The 20,923-nt window shown below is 58.4% G+C and overlaps 3 protein-coding genes across 5 annotated transcripts; all 3 read right to left on the minus strand.

Annotated features, from left to right (window-relative positions):
- Positions 1-1,146: 1,146 nt before the first annotated feature.
- LOC128090626 (ETS translocation variant 3-like) lies at positions 1,147-9,333 on the minus strand. Its single transcript, XM_052703045.1, has 5 exons — positions 9,247-9,333; positions 7,996-8,058; positions 6,752-6,989; positions 4,926-5,041; positions 1,147-2,402 (listed from the first exon to the last, which is right to left on the minus strand). The coding sequence occupies exons 2-5, from the start codon at positions 8,039-8,041 to the stop codon at positions 1,204-1,206; spliced, it is 1,599 nt and encodes a 532-aa protein (XP_052559005.1). The 5' UTR covers positions 8,042-8,058; positions 9,247-9,333; the 3' UTR covers positions 1,147-1,203.
- Positions 9,334-9,627: 294 nt separating this feature from the next.
- Positions 9,628-13,227, minus strand: LOC128090629 (T-lymphocyte surface antigen Ly-9-like). Its single transcript, XM_052703051.1, has 7 exons — positions 13,142-13,227; positions 12,617-12,785; positions 10,888-11,208; positions 10,302-10,580; positions 10,116-10,223; positions 9,949-10,019; positions 9,628-9,850 (listed from the first exon to the last, which is right to left on the minus strand). Exons 2-7 carry the CDS (start codon positions 12,771-12,773, stop codon positions 9,782-9,784), a joined length of 1,005 nt encoding a protein of 334 aa, XP_052559011.1. The 5' UTR covers positions 12,774-12,785; positions 13,142-13,227; the 3' UTR covers positions 9,628-9,781.
- Positions 13,228-13,711: 484 nt separating this feature from the next.
- LOC128090628 (SLAM family member 8-like) lies at positions 13,712-20,684 on the minus strand. Of its 3 annotated transcripts, none has more exons than XM_052703047.1 (8): positions 19,884-20,684; positions 17,901-18,134; positions 15,467-15,808; positions 14,927-15,220; positions 14,701-14,840; positions 14,527-14,618; positions 14,299-14,423; positions 13,712-14,078 (listed from the first exon to the last, which is right to left on the minus strand). In XM_052703047.1, exons 2-7 carry the CDS (start codon positions 17,971-17,973, stop codon positions 14,312-14,314), a joined length of 1,053 nt encoding a protein of 350 aa, XP_052559007.1. In that variant the 5' UTR covers positions 17,974-18,134; positions 19,884-20,684; the 3' UTR covers positions 13,712-14,078; positions 14,299-14,311. The 3 variants fall into 3 exon arrangements, with proteins under 3 accessions (XP_052559007.1, XP_052559006.1, XP_052559008.1); XM_052703046.1 differs by having other exon boundaries at positions 13,713-14,078; positions 14,316-14,423; positions 14,701-14,820; positions 19,884-20,682; XM_052703048.1 differs by having other exon boundaries at positions 13,713-14,078; positions 14,701-14,820; positions 19,884-20,681.
- Positions 20,685-20,923: the final 239 nt, after the last annotated feature.

The following is a 20,923-nucleotide window of genomic DNA, read 5'->3' on the forward strand; positions in this document are numbered from 1 at the left end:
CCTCGGCGTAATCCGGAGCCTAAATTAATCAGCCTAACGAGAACCGCAGCTACGTAGGGAAATAGCAGATTTGTAGCAAATACAGTGAGATTTACACCACGGGTCGGAGCAGTTCCACGCCGCCTGCGCTCCTGTGACCACTGTGGGGCTGCATCCACCTCCACCGAGAAGCCCGATCTTGGCCACCGCCTCTGGCTCCTCATAGGCTCCTTCTGCCAACAGACCCTGCTCTCATAAAGTGTATACGTAGTTAAGGCATGAGTCAAAGTGATAGGGGAACCAAACAAAGGAAATAAAGATCGAACAAAGCTCCTGTCATTCCTTCTCCATGAACTCACCAACAATCATTTCAGTGTTAACCTTCCAATCGCTCCCAGCTCCACCCACACCATTAAAAAAAAAAAAAATAAAATAAAATCCTAGGGTACATTTTAATGCGTATATTAAAGGCATTAGGTTATTATTATTATTATTATTTTCTTTTTTTTTTTCTTTTTTTTTTTTTTTTTTTTTTTTCTTCTTTTCCCACCCCCACTCCCTTCCCTGAAAGATTCTATCATTTGCTCATGGCTTCTGCAGTATTTCTGAAAGGCCCAAAGGACGACGAGTGCGTCCTGAAAGCGCTGCCACATCCCGGCACACAGAGCTGTCTCTCTGCAGCCCTCTCCAACCAGAGGACAGTGCAATATTCTCTCTCCCTGCCCTCCCCCCCCAAACCCCCCCCCTCTCCACCCTTCCAAAAACGCAGACAGCTTCCGATGCTGGCACACAGCACACGTCTCCCATCGTCAGGAAATCCTCCCCGCCATCGCACCAGAACTCCATCAAATAAAGGAACTAGATGAACTCAAAAGAGATTCCCTCTTCTATAAATACTAGGCAGAGCGCGCAGGGAAGAACAGACTGCACTGGAGTTCCCCTGCCTGGGTGGAGGCCTCAACCCCTCTGGAGTTCATGCAAGGTGTGAAGCTCAGCACCCCTCGCCTCTCCTAATCGGAACAAGACAACCGCGTCTCACCTGCAAGTCAACAACGAAAACAAAAAGAAACACAACCCCCCTCCTAAACCCCCCCCACCCCCAGTCTCTAGAATTACCAAACCAATCTAGCCCCAGCCCCCCCCTCCCCCCTACCCCCCCTGCCCACCCCCCAACGCTCTGCAACCTTGCTACATAAATACACGGATGGTTTCGGCAACGCAGCCTCAGGCGTCAGAGGCAGCAGCGGCTGCCACAGCCTTGGGCCCAGCTGTGAGGTGAGGGCTGCCCAGCACCCCGTTCCATGGCACACGGCCATTGGGGTGCTCCTCGGGGGCGTCTGCCTGCCGGTCCCCGTTCCAGCGGCGTTTGAGACGAAGCTTGGGGGGCATCAGGGCGTCCTCGCGCTTCTCTTGCGTTCCAGGCTCTCCGGATGGCTCTCTGGGGGGTTTCTCACCACTGCTCTCCCCTTGATCTTGGGGCTCTTCGGCCGGGCCCAGGGTCTGGGTGGGCACCAGAGGTGCCGGGTGCCAGGATGGGGCGGCAGGTCTGGCAAACACCGAACCCTTCTCCTCTTCCAGGCTGGTGCTGGGCGCTGCCATGCTGGAATTTTCCTCCTTCTCGCTTTTGTCTTTTCCCTTTGCGGGCGGCTCTTCACGCTCAGCCTCCTTGTCCACAGGGGGCTCGAGCTTCACCCTGGGGGGAGGAGGAGAGGCGAGCTGGGGGGTCGCTGACTCTTCGGTGCTTTCCAGTCTCTCCCTGTTTTTGCGCCCGACGGGTGGAGGCTGCAGCTTGATGGGGAACTGGGGCTGCTCCTCCATGGGCATTTGGCACTGTAGTGGTGGCACCATGAGGCCCGGATAGCGGGGGAAAGTCCGCGGGCTCAGATGGTAGTTGAAGACGGAGCAAGCTTGCGAATGCAGGTAGTGTTTCATTTCCTCAGGGTTGAAGGAGAAGCAGCTGCTGCCTGTGAAGGGGCTGAGGCCTGGAGATGGGCTGTAGGAGAACAGGGTGGGAGTCAGGGACAGCGCAGGCGAGATGGGGACGTTGAGGACCCCGCCACGTCCTGGCAGAGGGGACACGGCAAAGGGGCTGTGAGGATCCGGGTAGATGCCGGGCCTGGTGAAGAGAGGCAGCATGATGTCTGGCTTGCGCTTCTGGTGGTTGACGCCCCCGGCGCTCGCGGTGTTACGCGAGGCCATGAGATCCACGCCACGGCGCCAATCGGCGGAGCCGTCCTCCAGCTCTGGGAGGTCAGGTTTCCTCTCACCGCCGTCGCCCAGAGCCTCTGGGTTGGATGGGACCAGGGAAGGGCCGGAGAAACGGCCGGGTTGTGCATCGTCAGTGGGAGAGTGGCTGTCCAGAGGTGGGAAGTGGAAGCGGGATGAAGCCGTGGGGACGGGAGGAGCGCTCTGCGGCACAACACCTGGGCACGGGGAAAGGAGAAGAGAGGGGGAGAGTTAAAAGCGCCGTTGCCAAGGGAGTTGAATCAGAGGCAGAGCTGCTTTTAGGGCTGCAGCCGCAGGCATTTGGAAGAGCAACACAAAAATACCAGGAGCTCTCGGCAGCGCAGCAGACGATCAGATGGGAGGCACCTTCCCCATCTGCTCCCCTCGCTCCTGCCCACCTCAAAACCTCGTCACTGCTGGGAGGAATCTTCTCCTCTCAGCCTCGGTGGAGGTTTCTCGAGCCTCCAGCAGCACTGAAGGAACTTCCACTTTTGGATGCCCTCCCCTGACCTCTTCGCTTTGGTTTAATCAGAAAACGGCCCCCAGTGCCGGCGCGTTAGGAGCACGGTTAAGCAACTAACTGTGTGCCAACACCACCAGCAGAAACACTGCTGGTAAACCTCAAACTCTTGGGGTGGAATACTGAAAGTCCCTGATTTGTGGATGTTCTCTCTCTGATATTTCTGCCCATACCATTGCTGGCTCCTGCAGGCTTCTCTTTCCCCATCCTCCCGAAGCGAGCTTCACCACGGTGCCTACAGAACCACGTCTCTGCATCTTACTCCTGCTGCACTGAGCCACACTGAGGCAAATTCCTCCACACGCTTTCTCACCTCCACAACACACCGTTTGATTCTCCTTTCCCTTCCAAACTGCGTGAGCGAGTCAAGAAACCTGATTCCAGTGCCCCAAACAGGTCTGATATCCCAACCCCCATCCCAGCCAGAAGGAAAGAAAACAGGTTGTAATTAGACAAGTGCATTCCAGTTCTCCAAACTTCTTTTTTTAAATGCATGCCCCAGAGATAGGAGGGAGTGGCTGCAAACAGGGAAAAGGAACAGCAGTGAGCAATATTGAGCTGGAACTGCCCAGACTTGTTGCTGCAAGTAATTATAGATTTGCAGCACTGTTTCGTACTACATCTTACACCCCCATGCTTTGGCTAAGGGCTCCTGGAGAATACATTTCCTTCTTCCCGCTGCCACAAAGGCAACATGTCTCACGCAGGTGAGGCCTCTATGAATATTTCTCTTCTCCCAGTCCTGTCTTCTCGCTTGCTGCTTGGCCAGAGGACAAAGCCTTTGCTATCACACCAGGCCTCCCCCAAGGCAGAGATGGATGCAGGCGGGCTCCAAGCGCCGACATCAACGCGCAGTCATCGCTGTACGTAGGCACGGAGCGCACAGCACCGATGAGAAATCGCCTTGCCCACACGTAACCTGTTTTTCTCAGCCACTGATGTTTCAGAGTCAACATTCAATCCCCGCTTTTTCCTCCCCCCCCCCCCCCCTCCAGCTCTTCTCCCTTCTCTCTCTCTGCTAGACGAATCTTCAAGGCTTCCCCCCAGGCGCTCTTCTGGAGGTGAGAACGAAGAACGCGGTGAGAAAGGCTGGTTCAGGCGCCTCTGCAGTCACGCTTTCTTTGCTGCGGAGAGTTTGCAGTCCAGGGCCTCGCTGTAATGACTTCCAGAAGTTTGTTTTTTTTTGATGGACACGATGGCCATTCATTCCCCTGGTCGTGTGGTGGCTGTTCAGTTGTGGAGACAATCGGGGCCCGCTGCAGAAATCTAGCTATGGGGGGATTTAACTCCACCAAAAAGGATCTTCCAAACAAAAGGACCCTCCTTCCAGAGAAACCACAGCAGTAATGCTGACTCCAGGACAAACCCAGTGTGAACTTCTGCTACTGCTTCTGGCAAGAGACTCAAAAGCCTTTTAGGACAAGCAGGGAACAATTAAGCTCCATTCCCCAATTCTTTTTTGTTATCCTGAGTGTCAGCACACCATTCTGCTGCAGGGAGGATCAAGAAATACCTGTGATTTTAGCCAAACTGACAAGCTATTACTCTTCTCTGGAAACTCCAGAAACACTTTGTGCTCACTATTATGTTTCTCTCAACTCCAGACACGTTGACTAAAAAACAAACAAACAAAAGAACAACCCCCCTTTTTTGGATAGGAAGGGAATAGACCTGCAACAATAAGAGGCTTCTGCAGGAGAGGAGCAGAGATCAAACTGCTGCTAAGCTGTGAACTTTCCAGCAGTGCTGACAGATACGCCTCGCTGTGCACCTTTAAGCGCCTTGTCAAGGAGGCTCACATTTATATGGTGCCATAAACTTACATTACAAACATGTGAGGCAAGGTCCCTGCAAGAGAAATAAAACCCTCTTATCCCAAGGACACCCGCACCCCAAGAGCAAAGCAAAGCAAAGCCACAGCACCAATAAAGGCAGACCAGCAGCCAGGCTCAAATAGGAAACCAAAAATGCCTCCGGTCTCCCCTGAGGACAACCACAGATGCGCCATGAGGGAAGGAGAGCTGCAGATAAAGCTTTATCAGTGCCCAGGCATTCTCACCACACCAGCCCTGATTGCCCCAGCAGTCTTTCAAGAGTAGGAGGTGACTGATAGGGGATGTGCAGAGGCTGCTGCTGCCCTGGCCCCACTCCTGCACCCTCTGACATGCAAGGAAGTCGCCAGCCCCAACTCTGTGCTCACCGTTAGGCCGAATGTTGATGAACGGATAGTTGGGCATCACCAGCTTGTTGAAGTTGAACTTGTAAGTAAACCTTTTGCCCTTTGTCTTGTGAAGAATCCTCTTGTTGTAATAATATCTATAAAAGGAAGGTAGAGAGACCAATCAAGGCACGTGGAGATGTGTTTAAGAGTCTTTGTTTTGTAATGCTACCAACATCCACCTTTGACATACTCACAAAAAATGAACATGATGGGATCCGGAACTGACTTAGCTGACAGCCTGCACTGAGACACTGAACCTGAGAAAGGGGAATCTGTACTCCAGATTTTAGCAGAACAAAACTCAGTGCAATGGCAGGGGGACCAAACAAACCGGATGCCCTCTGGTTTTGTTTTCCCTTCTGTCCTCAAGGCTTAGCACACTGCCACAAACACAGCACAGTGTACAGAGCATCACACTGCACATCAGGAGGGCAGCTTCCTGCTGCCATCAGGCCTGCGAGCAAATCGCTGCCTTTCCATTTACCCATTAGCACCATAATTCACAGCCCCAACAAAGGCAGAGCACGGGAGAGGAGGTACAAACTTCACCACAGCCTCCTCTCCACTTACACTAGCACCACTGTTTGTCTCAGCCATGTAATAATGGTGTGCTAAGGTGCTTCACGCAGATCCCAGACACAATTTTTCACACTCAGAGCTAGGTTAACACATGCTGTTGCCACAGCAAACCCCAAACAAAGCAGCGTCAGCTCCTCAAGAAGGGGGGGAAACAAGCCAGAGCTCCCCACCTGGAGCAAATGTCAATAGCCACAGTGCTCCTGTCCCACTGCTGTCACATTTGGCACCGAGATGCCAAGACATGATCAGTGTTGGCAGGTGGTGGCTATTTTCCACTCCCATGAATCAATTACAGCCTCAGCGCCATTCAATTTATCGTTTCCTTCCTGTTCCAGCATGGGACTCGAGTGCTTGCTGCCTTGTTTGTCTTTGCCAGCTCCACCCAGGAGGTATCATAGGGCGTAAGGCAGCGAAGTCCACGTAGCAGACAGTGCTGATAATGCCAGGACCTGTCAAGAACCTGGGTGCTCCTGACGGGCTGGAAATGCTTCATAGGCTTGCGTGACATTCTTACAGTCTGTATTTCAAAATACAGATTAGCCACTGAAAAAACAGAAACCATCCGAGAGAGGCTAAATAGAACAGAGCTATTAAGGGAGAGTTTAGTCTTTGGAATTGCAGAGGGAGGAGCAATCAGCCCCTGCCTCCAATGAGGGGACATCGGTGGCTGGAGGGTGCCCTTCACCCACAGACAACTTCATGTCGTTGGGGTCAGGACATGGAATTCACTGCTGTGTGACAAACCATGAAGGGGGTGGTGACAGGTGACTGACACACCTCCAATCCCTGGAACGGGCACCAGGTTTAGCAGTAAAGAGACAAAGGCATGTTAGAAAGGGGAGCTGCTTTCTCTGAAACTGTATCGTTGATGGTGTGATAATAGAGTAACGCCTCTGGTTTCCTCCCACACCTTCTTGCTCAAGCCAGCATCAGCAGTGGAAGCAGCGAAAAAAAGAGACAGAAAAGCTCCCCGGAAGGAACCCATCCTGATAATAACAACCTGAGCACCAGGTGCAAATTTACACTGCGACGCTTGGCCGCAAAACACGTCACGGTGATCCAGGAATTCCCTCTCCTGTGTCTCCCTGCTCACGCTCTGGTACCTCACTAGGCAGTCTGACATCCCAGAGCACAGATCCGATACAAAACCACCCCCAAAAACGTTAACTGCGTTGAAGCTTGCTGTCAGTTATCCAGATGGGTGGCCCAGGGAATCTCCTGCTCACCTGAGAGCTCGGCTCAGCTTGTCGTAGTTCATCTGGGGTTTGCACTTCCGCCGGCCCCACAGCCGTGCCACCTCGTCGGGGTCCTTGATGACGAACTCCCCGTACTCGCCCTGCTGCCAGGCAATGACATGGCGGAACTCCTCCTTCTGCAGCAGCTCCAGGATGAAGTGCCAGAGCTGGATCTGTCGCGAGCCAGGGCTGGACTCGGTCTTGTATGCCCACTCGGGGAAGTGATAACCTTGGGAAGTGCCAAAAAAAGAGGCGTTCAGACAATGGCTCACAGCTACAGAGCTCCCAAATGCCAAGTGCTACAGCTGGGAACGAGTGCCTGCGCTACGTATTGGTAATGTTCTTTCCAGAGGAGGACCACAGAGCATCGCTGGGAGCTGTAATTCCAATAAGTATTCAGTGCAGAAGCAAAAGAAGCCCAGATTTCTCACACTAGTTGCTCATTTTCTTACTCATTTTACCCCTACTCTCCTTGGAGAAGTCCCAAGGAAAAAAAAAAAAGGGAAAACACACAGAGGTATGAGAGCCATACAAGAGTCAGACACGGTGGAAAGGAGCCCAAGAGTTTTAAACACTGGTACGATTTGGACATCAGGTGCCTCAAAATAACGAGAAAAACAAAACCAGATTGGAATATCTGGTGCACTGTTCTTTCAGGAGGCAAGCATGGGTGGCTCTGGGGGTCTCCAGCTCCACATCCCTCAGAGCACAGCACCCTGCTCCAGCCCTCAGCCGAGCCAACAGATGTTTCTGAGCGACTGCCAAGTTCAGCTCTGTCAGAGCAGTTTCCCAGCACAGCTGCTATTGCGCGGTTTTCCAAATCGTCGTGGCCACAATTTTCAGCTCAGGCAGCGTGCGCAGAGCCTCGTCGTGCTCAGATGGCACCCAACCCCCCCTCAGCCCCCCCTCCCACCTCCCCACATCGCAGGCTGCGGCTGAAACAAACCCAGGGAGCGCAGCGCCAGCCCCGGGGGGAGCACACTTGGAGCTCCCAAACCCTCACAAACAAAATGTCTCCACGAGGATCCATTTGCATATTAACACAGAGCTCACGAGGCTGTAAAACTGGCTGAGAGTGCACCGAGAGGGAGCCTTATCGATTCCCAGTGACACACAGCAAAGAGCTTTGAGGAGAGGTGGAATTAATCCCGCCTGAGCTCCTTCAGCCTGGGAAAAGAATTTGTAACAGCTGAACACCCTGCGCTCAGCCTTCCACGCGGCGCGCGTGTCCTTACCTCCTCCTCCTTCTGGCTTATCCACAATGCTGCAGCCTGCTTTCATTTTCTCCCTCCTGCTGACTGCGAAACAGAAGGAAATCAGCGCCAGCGCTATCGCTACAACGACCTCGCGGGCAGCGCTTTGAATCCCAGCCCTCCCCTCCCTGCACCCACACCCCACCGTCGGTGCCCCCGTCGCCGTGCAGCTGCACCGTGGGGCGTCGGGCTCTGCTCGGCGCTGCCGTGTCGGAGCGGCCCGGCGGGGCCGTGAGGCAGACAAAACAAGCCCAGTGCAGTTTGTCTCCTGTTACGAGACGGCCGCGCTGCCAAAACACACAAGCCGCTGAGCTCACCCAGATGTACCAGCGAGGGGAGGGGGGATCCCGGCTCCCGCTCCCCACTCACATCTGACTTTAATTTCGGGAGGCGGGCGCCGGGCCGGGCGCTACCTGCGGGCGGGGCAGCGGCACCGAGCGGCGCCCGGGGAGGGCCCGGCTCCCGGGGGGGTCGGGGGCGAACGCCGCCAGCCCTGCCCGCCGCGGAGGGGGCCCGGCCCCGCGCTGTCCCCGCCGGGGTTTCCTGCCCGGCGCCGCCGCTTTGAAATGGTAACGCCATGTAAATAGCTGCGAGGGGCAGGCGCGGCGCCGGGGCTCCGGGCTCCCGTTACAGTGCCGGCGGCGGGGCCGCCCCCTCCGCTCCCTGCCGCCGGCCTGTCCGGGCCTGCCCGCCCGCCGCCGCGCTGCCGCCCCTGCCCCGGGCTGCGGGCGCTGGCTCCGCGCCCCCCCGCTACTACGCCCGCCAAGATCGGGCCGAGCGGCCGCCCCCGTTACCATCACCCCTCCTCCGCCGCCATCCCGTCGCTCCCGGTTACCGGTACGCTTCTCCACGCTGCCCCCGCAGCCGCGCGCCCCCGCTCGCCTCCCGCACGCTGCCGCCCACCCCCCACCCTCACGGCTCCCCGCAATCATAGGGAGCCCCCACCCCACCGAGCGCCTCCGGTAACCGGGGCTGCCCCAGTCCTCCGCTCCTCCCTCCTGGCCCACGGTACCGCGGCTCCGCACCGCCCCCGCCCCCGGAGCCGCCCCCGAGGGCACCCCCGCCGGCACCCCCGCCCCCGGCGGGCGGCCTCCGCCCCTCTGTCCGTCCTCCGTCCGCCCTCCGCTCTCCCCTCGCCGCCCCCGCGGGACCGAAGCGACGCGCGCGGCGTGGCCCATCCGGAGCCCGGGAGGCGGCGGTAACGACTCGGCCGCGCCCGGGTCCGGGACCCACCTGCGGGGGCGGCACGGGCCGGGCCGGGTCCGGCGGGCGGAGCGGGTGCGGTGGGGCGGCGGAGCGCGCCCGGGCCGCGGTGCCGATGGGGGGTGCGCGCCGCTCGCCTCGCTGCTGCCGCCGCTGCCTCCCCCGCACGGCCGCCGGAACCGGAACCGCCGCCACCGCCCACACACTTCCGGGCACGCTCCCACGCACTTCCGCTTCCGGCCAAAGCGGGCGCGCGCACGCACAGCGCCACTCCGCCTCATTCCCGCCCCGCGCCGCGACGGGTGGCGGCGGGGGACAATAGAGAGCGAAAAGCGAAGTGCTTCGCGGGGGGTCTCGATGCGTTCACCCCCTCCCCACAGTTCCTCCACGCGCACGGACACTCTTTCCTCTTCTCTGCCTTTATTGGGGCCGTGCACAGCCCGGGGCCGCGGGGAGCACCGCCAGGCCCGTGTTCTATGGGGAGGAAGGGGAAAGAACACGGGGAAATAAAGCAAGATGGAGGCAGGGTGTCCGGCTGTCCATCCATCCGTCCGTCCATCGTCGCTCAGGCTTGTGGCCACGCTGTGCCATCCCCACCGCTCCCCAGCTCACTGTAGATGGTTCTGCTGGGACCCTTGAGGGGATGTGGGAGCGGCCCAGGGTCGGGGGGGGGTGGCTCAGTGGGGACGTTGCCATCCCCACCCCCTGCTGGGTGCTGGGTCACTGCCCCACCTGCTCGTCCCTGTCCTCGACATCTCTCCTTTGCACCTGGGAGTACAGCAGCTCCTCGGGGCAGGCGGCAGCTGTGCGGCAGGTGAGGCCATGAGGGATGGGGACGGCCCCCTGCCGCCTGCTTGCAGCCCCCCAGGCTGCAGCCTTCACCCCACAGCATCGCCCACCTCTGTCAGCCTTTCTCCTCCTCTTCAGCAGGTACAGCACGATGCTCAAGGCTCCCACAACGCCCACCAGCACTGCCAGGTAGATGGGCCACCTCCACCTGTGTGCCTCTATGGGGACAAGGTATTGGGATGGCCGGCTGGCTCTGTGCACCTGGTGTGGCACAGGGGGACAGTGAGAGACTTTACCTTGTGCACACAGTTCTGCCAGGTCCACGGACTTGCTCCGCTCCTGTGCCGGGTTCCAGGCCACACAGGTGTAGACGACATTCAGGGCACTGGCAGGGACGGTCAGGTGCAACACATGACTGTTGTCACTCTGTATCCAAGTTGCACTGGAGGTGTTGTCGTGCTGCCAGGTGGTCTGAGCACCACTTCCAGCCGGCACCAAGCACCGCAGGATGATGCTGCAGTCCTGGGCAGTGTAGGACAGCATCTCATGCTGGATCAGGGGCACTGGCACAGGCTCTGTTGGGAGTGTGGGCAGTGCTGCTGGGACAGAGCTACCTGCAGGAACCTGGGGAATGCAGCCTCAAGGAACCGGGAGGGACAGGCAGACAAAGGGCAGCGAGAGGGAAGTGCAGGTGGAGAGCAGATTTGTCATAAAGCTAGAAAATCCCCTTAGCAGATGACCGGCAGCAGAGTGCGTCTGGGAAAGGGGAAGGGAAACCGCTGATAACTCTCGGTACAAAAGGGTTTGTCACTTTTCCCTGGGGGCAGGAAACCCCAGGGATGGGGATGCTGTTCCTGCCCCTACAAAACCCCTTCAGCTCACCGTAGACAGTGAGGTTGAAGGAGCTTTCATCCATCTCGTTTGACTGATACGTGATGCTTGCATCATAGACCCCACTGTCACTCTGCTCCAGGGCACTGATCTGCAGTGTTGTCTTATTGAACAACTCCAGCCGCTGCCTATTGTACTTGAAATGCTTGGACGTCTCCAGGTTGTACTCAGCCACTTCTATTTTCTTGCTGGCATTGGCTCTGAAGCTCCAGATGATCCTCTTCACACTGCTGCCAGGCTGCAGCTGCAGAGGGAGCTGCACCGAGTGCCCCAGCACACCGCTCACTGGCTCGATCTGGACAGCTGCAGTGCCTGGTAGGACAGCAGTGCTCAGTGGGATGGAGAGTCCCAGGCACCCTCCTGGGTTCTTTAACCTTCACCATCACCTCCCCTGCCTGTGGCTGGGCACTGCTGTGTTGATGCCGCGCGCTCGCAGTGCTGCGGTGTCCTCGCGCCACCCTGTCCCCATTGTGGAGCTGGAGGTGGAGCAGGCTTAAGGGTGAAGCCCATAATAATTCCCTCCAGAGACCCTTCAAAGCTGGAGGCTGAGCTGCAGGGTGCAGCAGGGCTGGGTGCAGAGCTCCGTTCCCAGCCCTGTGGCGAGACACAGAGCTCCTGTGACGTGAGCAGGAGGCGGCTTTCACACACAAAAAGCTGCAGAGAGGCGACCATGCTGGGGAACGCTGTGTCCCCACATCACAAGGCCCATCCTGCATCAGCCACTCGCTTCCTGCCCACACTCAGGGCCAGCCACACAGTTCCCATCCACTGCACCAAGCTCCAGTTTGCAGAGAGGAAAGCAAAGCTGCAGCGGTCAGCAAGCAGACAGCAAACTGCGGTGGGGAGTCACAGCCCCATGGCAGCCACACATCTCCATTTTTTGGGGGGGGGGGATACTGACATAAAGCAGGAACACATCCCCATGAATCACCCGTGGTGGCACTGAGCCACCTGCCCGTATTTTGCCCCAAACAAATGCCCCACACCAGTGTGCAATGCAAACACAGCCTCTGCAATTCCAAGCTCAATCCTGCTGCGGGAAGCTCATGGGTGTTGCCTGCTCATTCCTTCCCTTTCCCCATCCCTTTCCTTGTCCCCAAACCCTCACCCTGGAGTCTTCTGACTGGTGGGGGCTGCAACCACTCATTGGAGAACCTGGCTGGGTGCCTGGCTTTGTCCTGGTGCAGCCCCAGCAGCACTGAGTAGTTTTTGTACAGCAGAGCATCTGCTCAAGAGCTTCGAGCTGTGCAAGACGACCCCTGTGGGCTCTTAGAAACATGTGGGTGAGCAGAGTCCAGCACAAAAGCCAGCAATTTTCAAGCCAACATGGAGCAGGGCAAGGTGCAAATGGTCCCACCTGGTTCCAGCCCCACTGCTGACATCAAACTTCTCCAGGTGTGATTTATGCTGTCAGTAAATAGAGTCGGGTGATGCCGTGCCTGGTGCCAAGTTCTGCCTGTGTTGCTTCGCCCAGGGATCACATCCACACATCCCCAGTCAGATTCCCTTGAGAACAGCGCTTGGACTCTTTTACAGAGGAAAACCCATCTCCCACCCCTCTGATTTCCCAAATATTTTCAAACCTTCACCGAACCCAAAGGCTGAATCTCATTCGGCCTCACACCCATGGTTTCATTGGGTTCCCGCAGCAGCAGCATTGCTGCTGAGCCTTCCTCCCACCTTCAGCTCTCTCCCCACCCCGTCCACACTCAGCCCCTACCTGTGGCAACAAGTAGCAGAGCCAGCAGCCTGGGGATGAAGGGACACCATCGTCGGCCGCACAGTTGCCCCATCTCTCCATCCCCAACTCGAGGCAGCAGCAGCTTCAGCTGCGCAGGCGGTGCAGAGGACACATGCAAATCTGCCCACAGGTTCATGGGGAGTGGCAGCTTGGGGACAACGCGAGACCCTGCTCAGCCTCACTGTAGCTCTGCAACGTATCCAGGGCTACTGGGGCAATAAATGAGGGATGGAGCCCGGATGCTGCCGCAGTTGGGTAAATAACAAACAGCTGGGCTGGCTGTGCCAGACACCTGGCGCAAGGAGCACGTGTTCCCATTGCCTGGGACTGCACCAAGAGAATGCTCCCACCCCACCAGGCTGTTTTCCCCCCTGCTTTTCTTGAAACAAAAAGCCCAGCAGCAAAGAGGCAGAGACATAAGAACGTTGGAGACAGCCCCACGCCTGCAAGGGGACGGAGGATTTGGAGAAGCACGAGGGGTTGGGACGGTGCAGAGCCACTCACCGCTGCTGCTTCTGTGTTTCCAAAAGAGGGAAGCAAGAAGTGGCTTCTGGGGAAGGCAGCAGCGAACTGCGCACAGCCCTGGGATGACGTGACTGCGAGGGGTCCACATGTGGGTGTGCGCAGCAGATGCACAGTCCCACACACACAGCCCCACACACGGCCCCACGCATGCTGTCAGCTCCCTGCTACGCTCTCACCAAGATTTATTTGCTGTTTTTACGACGTGGGGAGGTCGGGCCGAGCACGGGGCCCATGACAGTAGTAGGTGCTGGACACACACAAGTGAAACTTCCCCCCTCCCTCTCCCCCCCCCCCCCCCCCCTTAATGGCAGCACATAGGCGACACAGGAATGGCTATGGGGTGGGGGAAGAGCGGGCACATCTCCCACAGGCATTGGTCCCCTCACATGGCCCTGGGGATGTCACAACCAGGGTCTGCCCAACCTCAGGAGAGGGGGTTGGGAGCAGTGGGGGTGAGGGAGCCCAAGGTGGTGCCATCCTGGATCTGCAGTGCTTGGATCTGCCCCCGTCCACCCAACTTTGCCTCCACTTGACCCCAATTCCTCCCTCCCCCCCCCAAAAATAAAGATTTTGGTTCCTCTCTTCTTGCTCCAGGGCAGCCCACTCTCTCAGCTGGCAGAAATGGGGCTGGGACCCCCAGTTGTGTGGGTGATGGAGCCACATCCCAGCCCTGTGCCAGAGGAGGGACTCAGCCTCATCGTCGCCGCTCATCTCCATGTCCCCAGAGGGGCCACGAGGGCTTCGGACAGAGGGTTGGACAAACCAGAGGTGGGTGGGGAAGCATCCGGTTGGCTGTACCCAGAGATGGCACCTCCATCCCTGAAGCCAAACCAGGGGCTGGAGAGGGGTCGGGTTTGGCACACAATGCACGTTACAGCCCTTCAGTTACATCCTGATGCTCCAGCGCTGTCGGCGCCTGTGGGGAGAGAAATCCTTCAGCTGGGACCGAGGACTGCCCTGTCTGTCCGTCTGTCTGTCCGTCCGTGCACCTCCCTGCAGACAGCGCTCGTCCCTTCTCTCCCCTTTCTCCACCATACCCGGACCTGGCGTGGGCATGTCATGCAGTGACAGAGGTGGGGACTGCCCTCCATGCCCCGGTCCCCCCGGGGGCAGACACGGCCACGGGCCACCCGCACCTGAGGGCCTATGTCACCTCCTCGGCCGTGTCCTCTGGCTCCTGGTGGATCTGTTCATACACGGTGCTGCCCGGTGCTTTCTCTGTCGAGGTCGGCTCTGGGTTGTTTTCAGGTGGACGTAGGCCCTAAGGCAGAATCGAGGTGCTTATGGCCCTTCCAACCCAGATGTGATGAGGACCCCAATGCAATGGGGACCCCTGAGCACAGCCCAGCCCCACTGCTCCTCACCTGGTCATTACCTTCCGGGGGGCTGCGGTGCACGATCTCGGTGTATTGAGGTTCTGGGGGGCTCTCCTCTGCCGGTGCTGTGGGGGTGGCAGCTGCAGAGAGCAGGATGTCATGAAGGTGGGGAGGGCCAGAAATGGCCCTGATCACAGCTCAGCTCTGAGTGCTTTCACTGACCTGGATCTGCTGACTTCTCGCTGTTGAGCCGCCAGCACCAGAAGGCTCCGCCAAGGCTGACAGCCAGCAGGATGAGGGTGAGGACGATGTACCCCGACTTGGAGAAGGACACCTGTCCTCCTGGAGCACACAGAAAAGGGCTGAACCAGGGGATGGCCACGGAACCTTCACCCAACCTGAGGGCACCCAAGGGTGCTCGGACCCCTAAAACAGGCCGGCTCCTCACCTCCACTGCGGCAGATGCTCTGCAGGTCGAAAGGGACGACCTTCTGGTCAGCAGGGTTGCTGACAGTGCACGTGTAGGTGGCATTGGCGGTGCCAGGCTGCAGGGCCAGGCGCAGCGTGGTGCCATCCGGGGACAGCTGTGAGCGGTCGGTGCCCAGCTCCTGTCGGCCGTTGTCCCTCCTCCAGGTGACGTTGACGGCCCCTTTGCCAGTGCCCTGACACTGCAAGGTCAGGTTGCACCACTCCAGGGTGCTGGCCAGCAGTTGGCTGTGGGTCCGGGGTCTCGGCACCGACTCTGCACCCAACAGGGAATGGGTCAGCATGGCACGGCTCTGCTCAGACACATCACACTGTCCTGCATCACGGGGCAGGGCACAGCCAGCCCGCAGGTGTTTGGGGTGATGTGAGAAGGGGGGGGGCTTGGAAGGCCGAGCATGGAATGTGAAAGGTTAGGGTCTAACCTAAGTCACCTCCTTCTTCTGCACCACAGTTTCCCCATTTTAGTGTTCCCGAAACCCACCCCCATTTGGCAGCCGCTCACCGTAGACAGAGAGGTTGAAGGATTGGTCCTCCACCAGCGCCGGGTGCAGTTTGATCCGTGCCCCATAGACCCCGCTGTCTCCCAGCTCCAGGGCCCCGATCCTCAGCGCTGTGGCGTTGGGCATTTCCAGGCGCTGCTTGAAACGGTCCTGGGGGTCAGGGCGCTCGAAGCCCCCTGGGCCAAATTCAGCCACCTGGATGGTGGCACCGGCACCAGAGGAGAAGCTCCACTCGATCTCCTTCACCCTGCTGCCAGGGGGCAGCACTGGGGAGAGCAGCACCGAGCCCCCCAGGACACCAGACACTTGCTGGGGCTGCGCCCGCACCTGGCCGAACAGGAGCTCTGGGGACAACAAGGCAGAACGTCACCAGGGTGCTGGGTACAGCGTGGGGATGGGCTGAAGGATCCCTGGGGACGGGTCCCACCCGGCACCGCTGTCCAAGCTGGAGGAAGAGGATGAGGAAGAGGAAGCATCGCCCTGCCCGGTTGCAGACACATCTGCTCTCTGCCCACCGCAATGTCCCTCTGCGGGATGGGGACACCACGGAGGCCGTGCGGAGCTGCTGCTAGCGGGGAAGGGAAGTTGCCAGGGTCGAGAGCTGCTGTCCAACAAGAGCTACGTGTTCGGATGCCGAAGCTGCATCTGAACGGCGCGGTTTAGGCACTGCGGCAGGGCGCTCACCGGAACAATGCTCCAACAGACTCTGCGAGGAGTTCCCCGCCAGCATCTGCAAAACCTCATTGTCCGCCTTAAAACGCGCCTCGGCCCAGATGCCTACGAAAAGATCACAACAGTTACAGCAGCAGGACTGGAGCGGACCAGGATGGATCTGGCTCCAGAGGGATGCTCGTGGGCACGTACCAGTCCTGCATCCCACTGCCGCGTGTAGGTGAGTGTGGGGACAGGGAGGAGGGAGACCGTGGGTACCCAGGAGGGATGGAGCCACCTCCAGGACTTCGGGCTGAGCCTACACTGTGGATTTTTGGCAGTGCTCTGCAGTCACGCTCAGCACCAGCTCCTGGCACAGGCAGCTCCCGCCTACCTACAAGCTGTCTCCTCCACCGCCTCCAGCTCTGCCGGCAAGAGAGGGCCAGCATCTCCTCAAAGCCCCCCACCACCTGTCCCCATTCTACACACTGGAATATCCAGCAGTGAGGCCAGGCTTTGCCCCATCCGTGCTGGGACCTGGGCAAAGTGTCCCCACGGTCCTCTCCTCTCCCTCCCCACCCTGACAGAAGCAGATGTGCTTCTATATTAAAGCAGATTAAAAGCAGACATCCCAGCATTCGCTTTATAAAAAGCCCTCGTGCAGCCGGAATTACAAGCTGCTTCTTGGCTTTGCTGGGGAAGCAAAGCTCTCCACCACTGGGCACTTGCTGCTCTGATCCTGAGCATCAAGGGGCTCTTCCGGGTCCTTCCATCGATCACAGCCTTACGCTGGGCTGAGCCCCACTCCCTCCCATCCTATGTGATCCTTCCCTGGGGGATCCCCACATTTTGGAGCTCGGTTGTGGGCTGGCACGTGAGCCCTTTGCACAGATGTTGAGCAGATGCTGAGCCCCAGGACGCAGCAAGGGGAGGAAGGAGTGTGTGTGTGGGGGGGGGGGGGGTCACCACAGCCCCCAGCACACAGGGGAAACGATGGCTGGAGAAAGCAGGAGGGCATCCGCCCATCACCACCACCTCCTGTCCTGGTGGCTTGAGGCCAGGAGCCCCCAGAAGTAGTTTGGGAGAGGAAGGAGGTGTTTGCAGTGCACCCTGATCCAGCTCAGATCTCAGACCTCAGCAAAAGATCTCTGACGGCGTTTTAAGCCCAGGGTTTATTTGATACACATCAAGGAAGCTTCATTCTTTCATCACCCCTACGCTCCCAAAGCCAATATCTCTGATCGAGGGGGGCTGGAGGACCTGCAGCCCCCCCCAAGCAGCCCCTCTGCCATCGTGCAGGGCCGTGTTTGTGCCACCATAAGCACCCTGTGCCGCCACCGCCAGCCCCGTGCGACGGCCGCACGCTCCGAAGCCAATTAAGCATTAGGAAGATAAAAGCTCCCTGCTAATCTACCCGGACTAGAAGATGCTTTCTGTCGGAATTGAGGGTTTTATGGGAATTATTAAATGTGTGGATTAGCACGCTGGGAATTAAGGGGATTCCTCTCTCAACATTTTACGTAAGAGCCTCAGCAGGCGCAGCCCAGGGGCCAACGGGCTCCGCGGGGCGCAAACGGCGGCGGCGAGCAGAACCCCCCCAGGATGGGGGCAGTGGGATGCTTGGTGCCCCCCGTTATGAAACCTCTCCGTGGAGCATCACGCGCTTGCGCTCCTGCCTCGGACCCATGCGGCCGAGAGCCCACAGGGATGCAGAACAGCAGGGAAGCGGCGCAGCAACACCACTGCCCAACCCGCGGGACGAGGGCACGATGCCCAGGCACTCACCTGGCGCGAAGCCGAGCAGCGCCAGCAGCAGCGCGGGCAGCCGGGCTGCTCTCCTGGCCAAGTCCCCCTCCATTCCTGCTCTGTGCGGCTCCGGTGGGCAGAGTCAGCGGCGGCAGAGATGGGGAGGAGGAGCAAAGCTGTCGCTCGCTGCAATCCGTAGGCAGCCGAGCGTCGTGGAGAGCTGTGCGCCTCTTAATTAGCTGGTGGGAAACGAGAGGGCGTGCGGGACCTGCACTGCGCAGGGAGGGGGGAAGCGTGGTTGAGACCCCTGGGCTCTCAGCATCCTTGATACCCCAATCAATGAGCAATGCTCCAATTAACAAGCCGTGACCCAATTAATGCTGGTGGCACTCAGTGCATCTCTGCCCCTGGCCCCCTCCAAAAGGCAGCTCTGCAATATTCATAGAACCACAGCAGGAAGCCTAAATTGACCCCGAAACCCCCCTATACCCAACTTCTGCCTCTTTTCATTCAAAGCCATTCTTTCTCATCCAATCACTATCAGGTCGTGTCCAAAGTTGCTCCCGTTCCTGTTTCTGAGCTCCCTTCAACCCTTTTTCCTGGGCACACCCCACACCCAGCTGGGCTGAGCTTCTCTGGGTGAAGAAATCAGCACGGGAGGGGATGCAGAGTAGGAACCCTCCCCCCCCAACTCATCACAGCCTCACATTGGGTGTCAGCCATCAGCACCTCAGCCACCGCATTTATTTCAAGCCTCCAACCAGCCAAGGACAAAAAGAGAAACGGCCTCAACACCACGTCTGTCTTTCGGCTAAGCTGAGCTTTAGAGAAGGCTGCTGGCTGCCCTCCACCTCCAGCAAAATAATGAATGTGCCCCCAAAGGAATGTTAATGCCAGACCTGCTCCCGGGGCACCTTCAGATGAGGAGATGCTCAAGGTGCTGGGCAGCAGGATCGCTCATGGCCTCATGGCTGCTTCCCAGGTTCAAGGCTCAGCCAGGGCTGTCCCATCCCTCAGTTCCTCCCACATCCCTTGCAGCTAAGCAGGATGCAAAAACTGCTGAGCAGCAATTTTCAGCTGATGGGGGAGAGCAGCTCGCCCCATGGGAAGTAAGACAGCCGAGGAAAAAAAGAGGTTGAAGGCACCAGGCTGCACAGCACAGCCAGGATGCAATCCTACAAGCATCAGGTATGTAGATACAGCCAGAGCTCAGCAGCCTCACACCACAACCCATGCATTTGAGTCAAACATGGCCACATCCAGCTCAGGGAGCTCGGGGCCAGCACTGTTGACGTGCCAGGCTGCACCCTGAGCACCCAAACCCTCCTGCATTGTCCCCATGTGCACAGAGCCCGGGGCTGCCGCAGGCAGGGGACGCCTGTCAGAGGCAGGGAAGTCACACAGCTCTCTGGGAACTCGGCTCAACGTGACCGCAATCAGTCACTTCACCCACAGGGAGGGAGTGGAAAAGCACTGAAGCTCTTCTCAAAGCTGGGAACAGTGCACTCACACCAGCAAGGGGGCCACGTGAGCTTCAAATTAGTTAATTTTTTTGTGATCTCCAGCTATCACTTTGCAGCTGGTCAGGGTGAAGGACTGCTCCCCCACCAACACCAACCACAGTTTGATCTGCTCCTCAGCCAGAGCCATTGGTTCAGACCTGGGGCTGAGCCTGGGGGAAGCCACTTCCCATCCTCCTCATCACTGCAGCTGCAGTGATGGCGACAATGCCTGCTCAAAGCAGGGACTCAGAGCAGTTCCAGGCACCCAGAACAGTGTCCTCAGGGGACCCTCAGTGTCCTCACTGTCCCTCCACACCGCCACCAGTACAGAGTCTATGTTTAGGGGATACTGAAGTCACTGTGCAAAGCCAGGCTGTGCCTGCAGGATTCCGAGCACTGCACAACAACTGCCCTGCTGGGTTTGGGGCTTTCTCCCAGGTGAAGCCTTCTCTTGAGCAGGATCAACTGTGAGGTTGTGGCTTTCCAGCAGAGGGGAGTGCAGCCTCAGGAATGGCCATACCTCTGCCAATATCCATGCAGTCAGGCAGAAGAAAACAGGTCATTTGGGGGGAGGATTTTGCAGGTGATACCACATCACAGGAGCCAGATCCCAGAGCCATCCTCATGCTCCCACTTCAGCCCATAGCACAAGGGCAAATCAGGTCAGCGATGAGAGGCACCGCATGCAGCAAAACGGTCCCAGAAAACCCTGCATGAGGTGCTGAAGGGTTTAATCACTGCCAGCCTCACTGAGTCGCAGACCTGATTTCCACACGTGGCTGCAGTGAAGGCTCCATTAGCGCTCACTGAGTGCAGGCGTGCTGCTGGGGACAGATCCTGATCTGTGCCTCCTGTGGCCACTCAGGTCAGCTCCAAGGAGGCAAAACCTCATCTGAAAACCAAAAAGGAGCACAGCTCTGCATCTCTAATTAATAACAACAAAATTGTATCTGCAGGTAACGATTCGAACTCCTGGCCTCTGTGGGGAGAAAGCACACACAAGCACAGGCCCAAATACATAGAAATTTTGCTCCTCAAAAAGAAGCTGGGACACTGTCGAAATACAACAGGCTGCTGCATACACATCCAGCAAAATAGGCCACGGCTCGACACAAAGTGCTGCCTGAGGCCACGCACGGAAGGGAAGCGGTGTTTCATTATTTATCACTATCAGGAACAGAGATCCACCTCCACACACAGCTCCCTCCCGGGGCCAGGCCTCAGTAACACCATTCGGCACTTTGCAGCACGGCCCAACTCGACCTCATCACCCCACGGCAGAGACCTGGGGGGGTCCCCAGCGCCCCCCACACCTCACCCTCCCCCAGCACACGGTCTCCTCGGAATTCCCCCTCCTCGTTAGCCCCAGCTTCGACCCTCAGCAGCCCTCTCTGCCCCGTTGCCCCCACCCAGGCCCAGGCCCAGGCCCAGGCCCAGGCCCAGGCCTCGGGACTGTCACCATACCCCGCCACCACCCTTCACCCGCCCCCCCCCCCCCCCCGGCCTGCCGCCGGGCGCGCACTGATGACGCACAAAGCGCGCGCCGCCACTGCGCCTCTC

This window comes from Tympanuchus pallidicinctus, unplaced genomic scaffold, assembly GCF_026119805.1.
Source record: "Tympanuchus pallidicinctus isolate F22 unplaced genomic scaffold, pur_lepc_1.0 scaffold48, whole genome shotgun sequence".
NCBI lineage: Eukaryota > Metazoa > Chordata > Aves > Galliformes > Phasianidae > Tympanuchus > Tympanuchus pallidicinctus.

Excerpts from the sequence above, each read along its gene's own strand:
- LOC128090626 (XM_052703045.1), bottom strand. The coding sequence starts at position 8,041 with ATGAAAGCAGGCTGCAGCATTGTGGATAAGCCAGAAGGAGGAGGAG. Across the intron at positions 6,990-7,995 it reads TAAGCCAGAAGGAGGAGGAG|GTTATCACTTCCCCGAGTGG; the intron begins GTAAGGACACGC and ends GCACTTCCCAAG. Across the intron at positions 2,403-4,925 it reads CATCAACATTCGGCCTAACG|GTGTTGTGCCGCAGAGCGCT; the intron begins GTGAGCACAGAG and ends CCCCGTGCCCAG.
- LOC128090629 (XM_052703051.1), bottom strand. The coding sequence starts at position 12,773 with ATGAACCTGTGGGCAGATTTGCATGTGTCCTCTGCACCGCCTGCGCAG. Across the intron at positions 11,209-12,616 it reads TCTGCTACTTGTTGCCACAG|GCACTGCAGCTGTCCAGATC; the intron begins GTAGGGGCTGAG and ends CTGTCCTACCAG. Across the intron at positions 10,581-10,887 it reads CTTCAACCTCACTGTCTACG|AGCCTGTGCCAGTGCCCCTG; the intron begins GTGAGCTGAAGG and ends CACTCCCAACAG.
- LOC128090628 (XM_052703046.1), bottom strand. The coding sequence starts at position 17,973 with ATGGAGGGGGACTTGGCCAGGAGAGCAGCCCGGCTGCCCGCGCTGCTG. Across the intron at positions 15,221-15,466 it reads CTTCAACCTCTCTGTCTACG|AGTCGGTGCCGAGACCCCGG; the intron begins GTGAGCGGCTGC and ends TGTTGGGTGCAG. Across the intron at positions 14,821-14,926 it reads GAGCATCTGCCGCAGTGGAG|GAGGACAGGTGTCCTTCTCC; the intron begins GTGAGGAGCCGG and ends TGTGTGCTCCAG.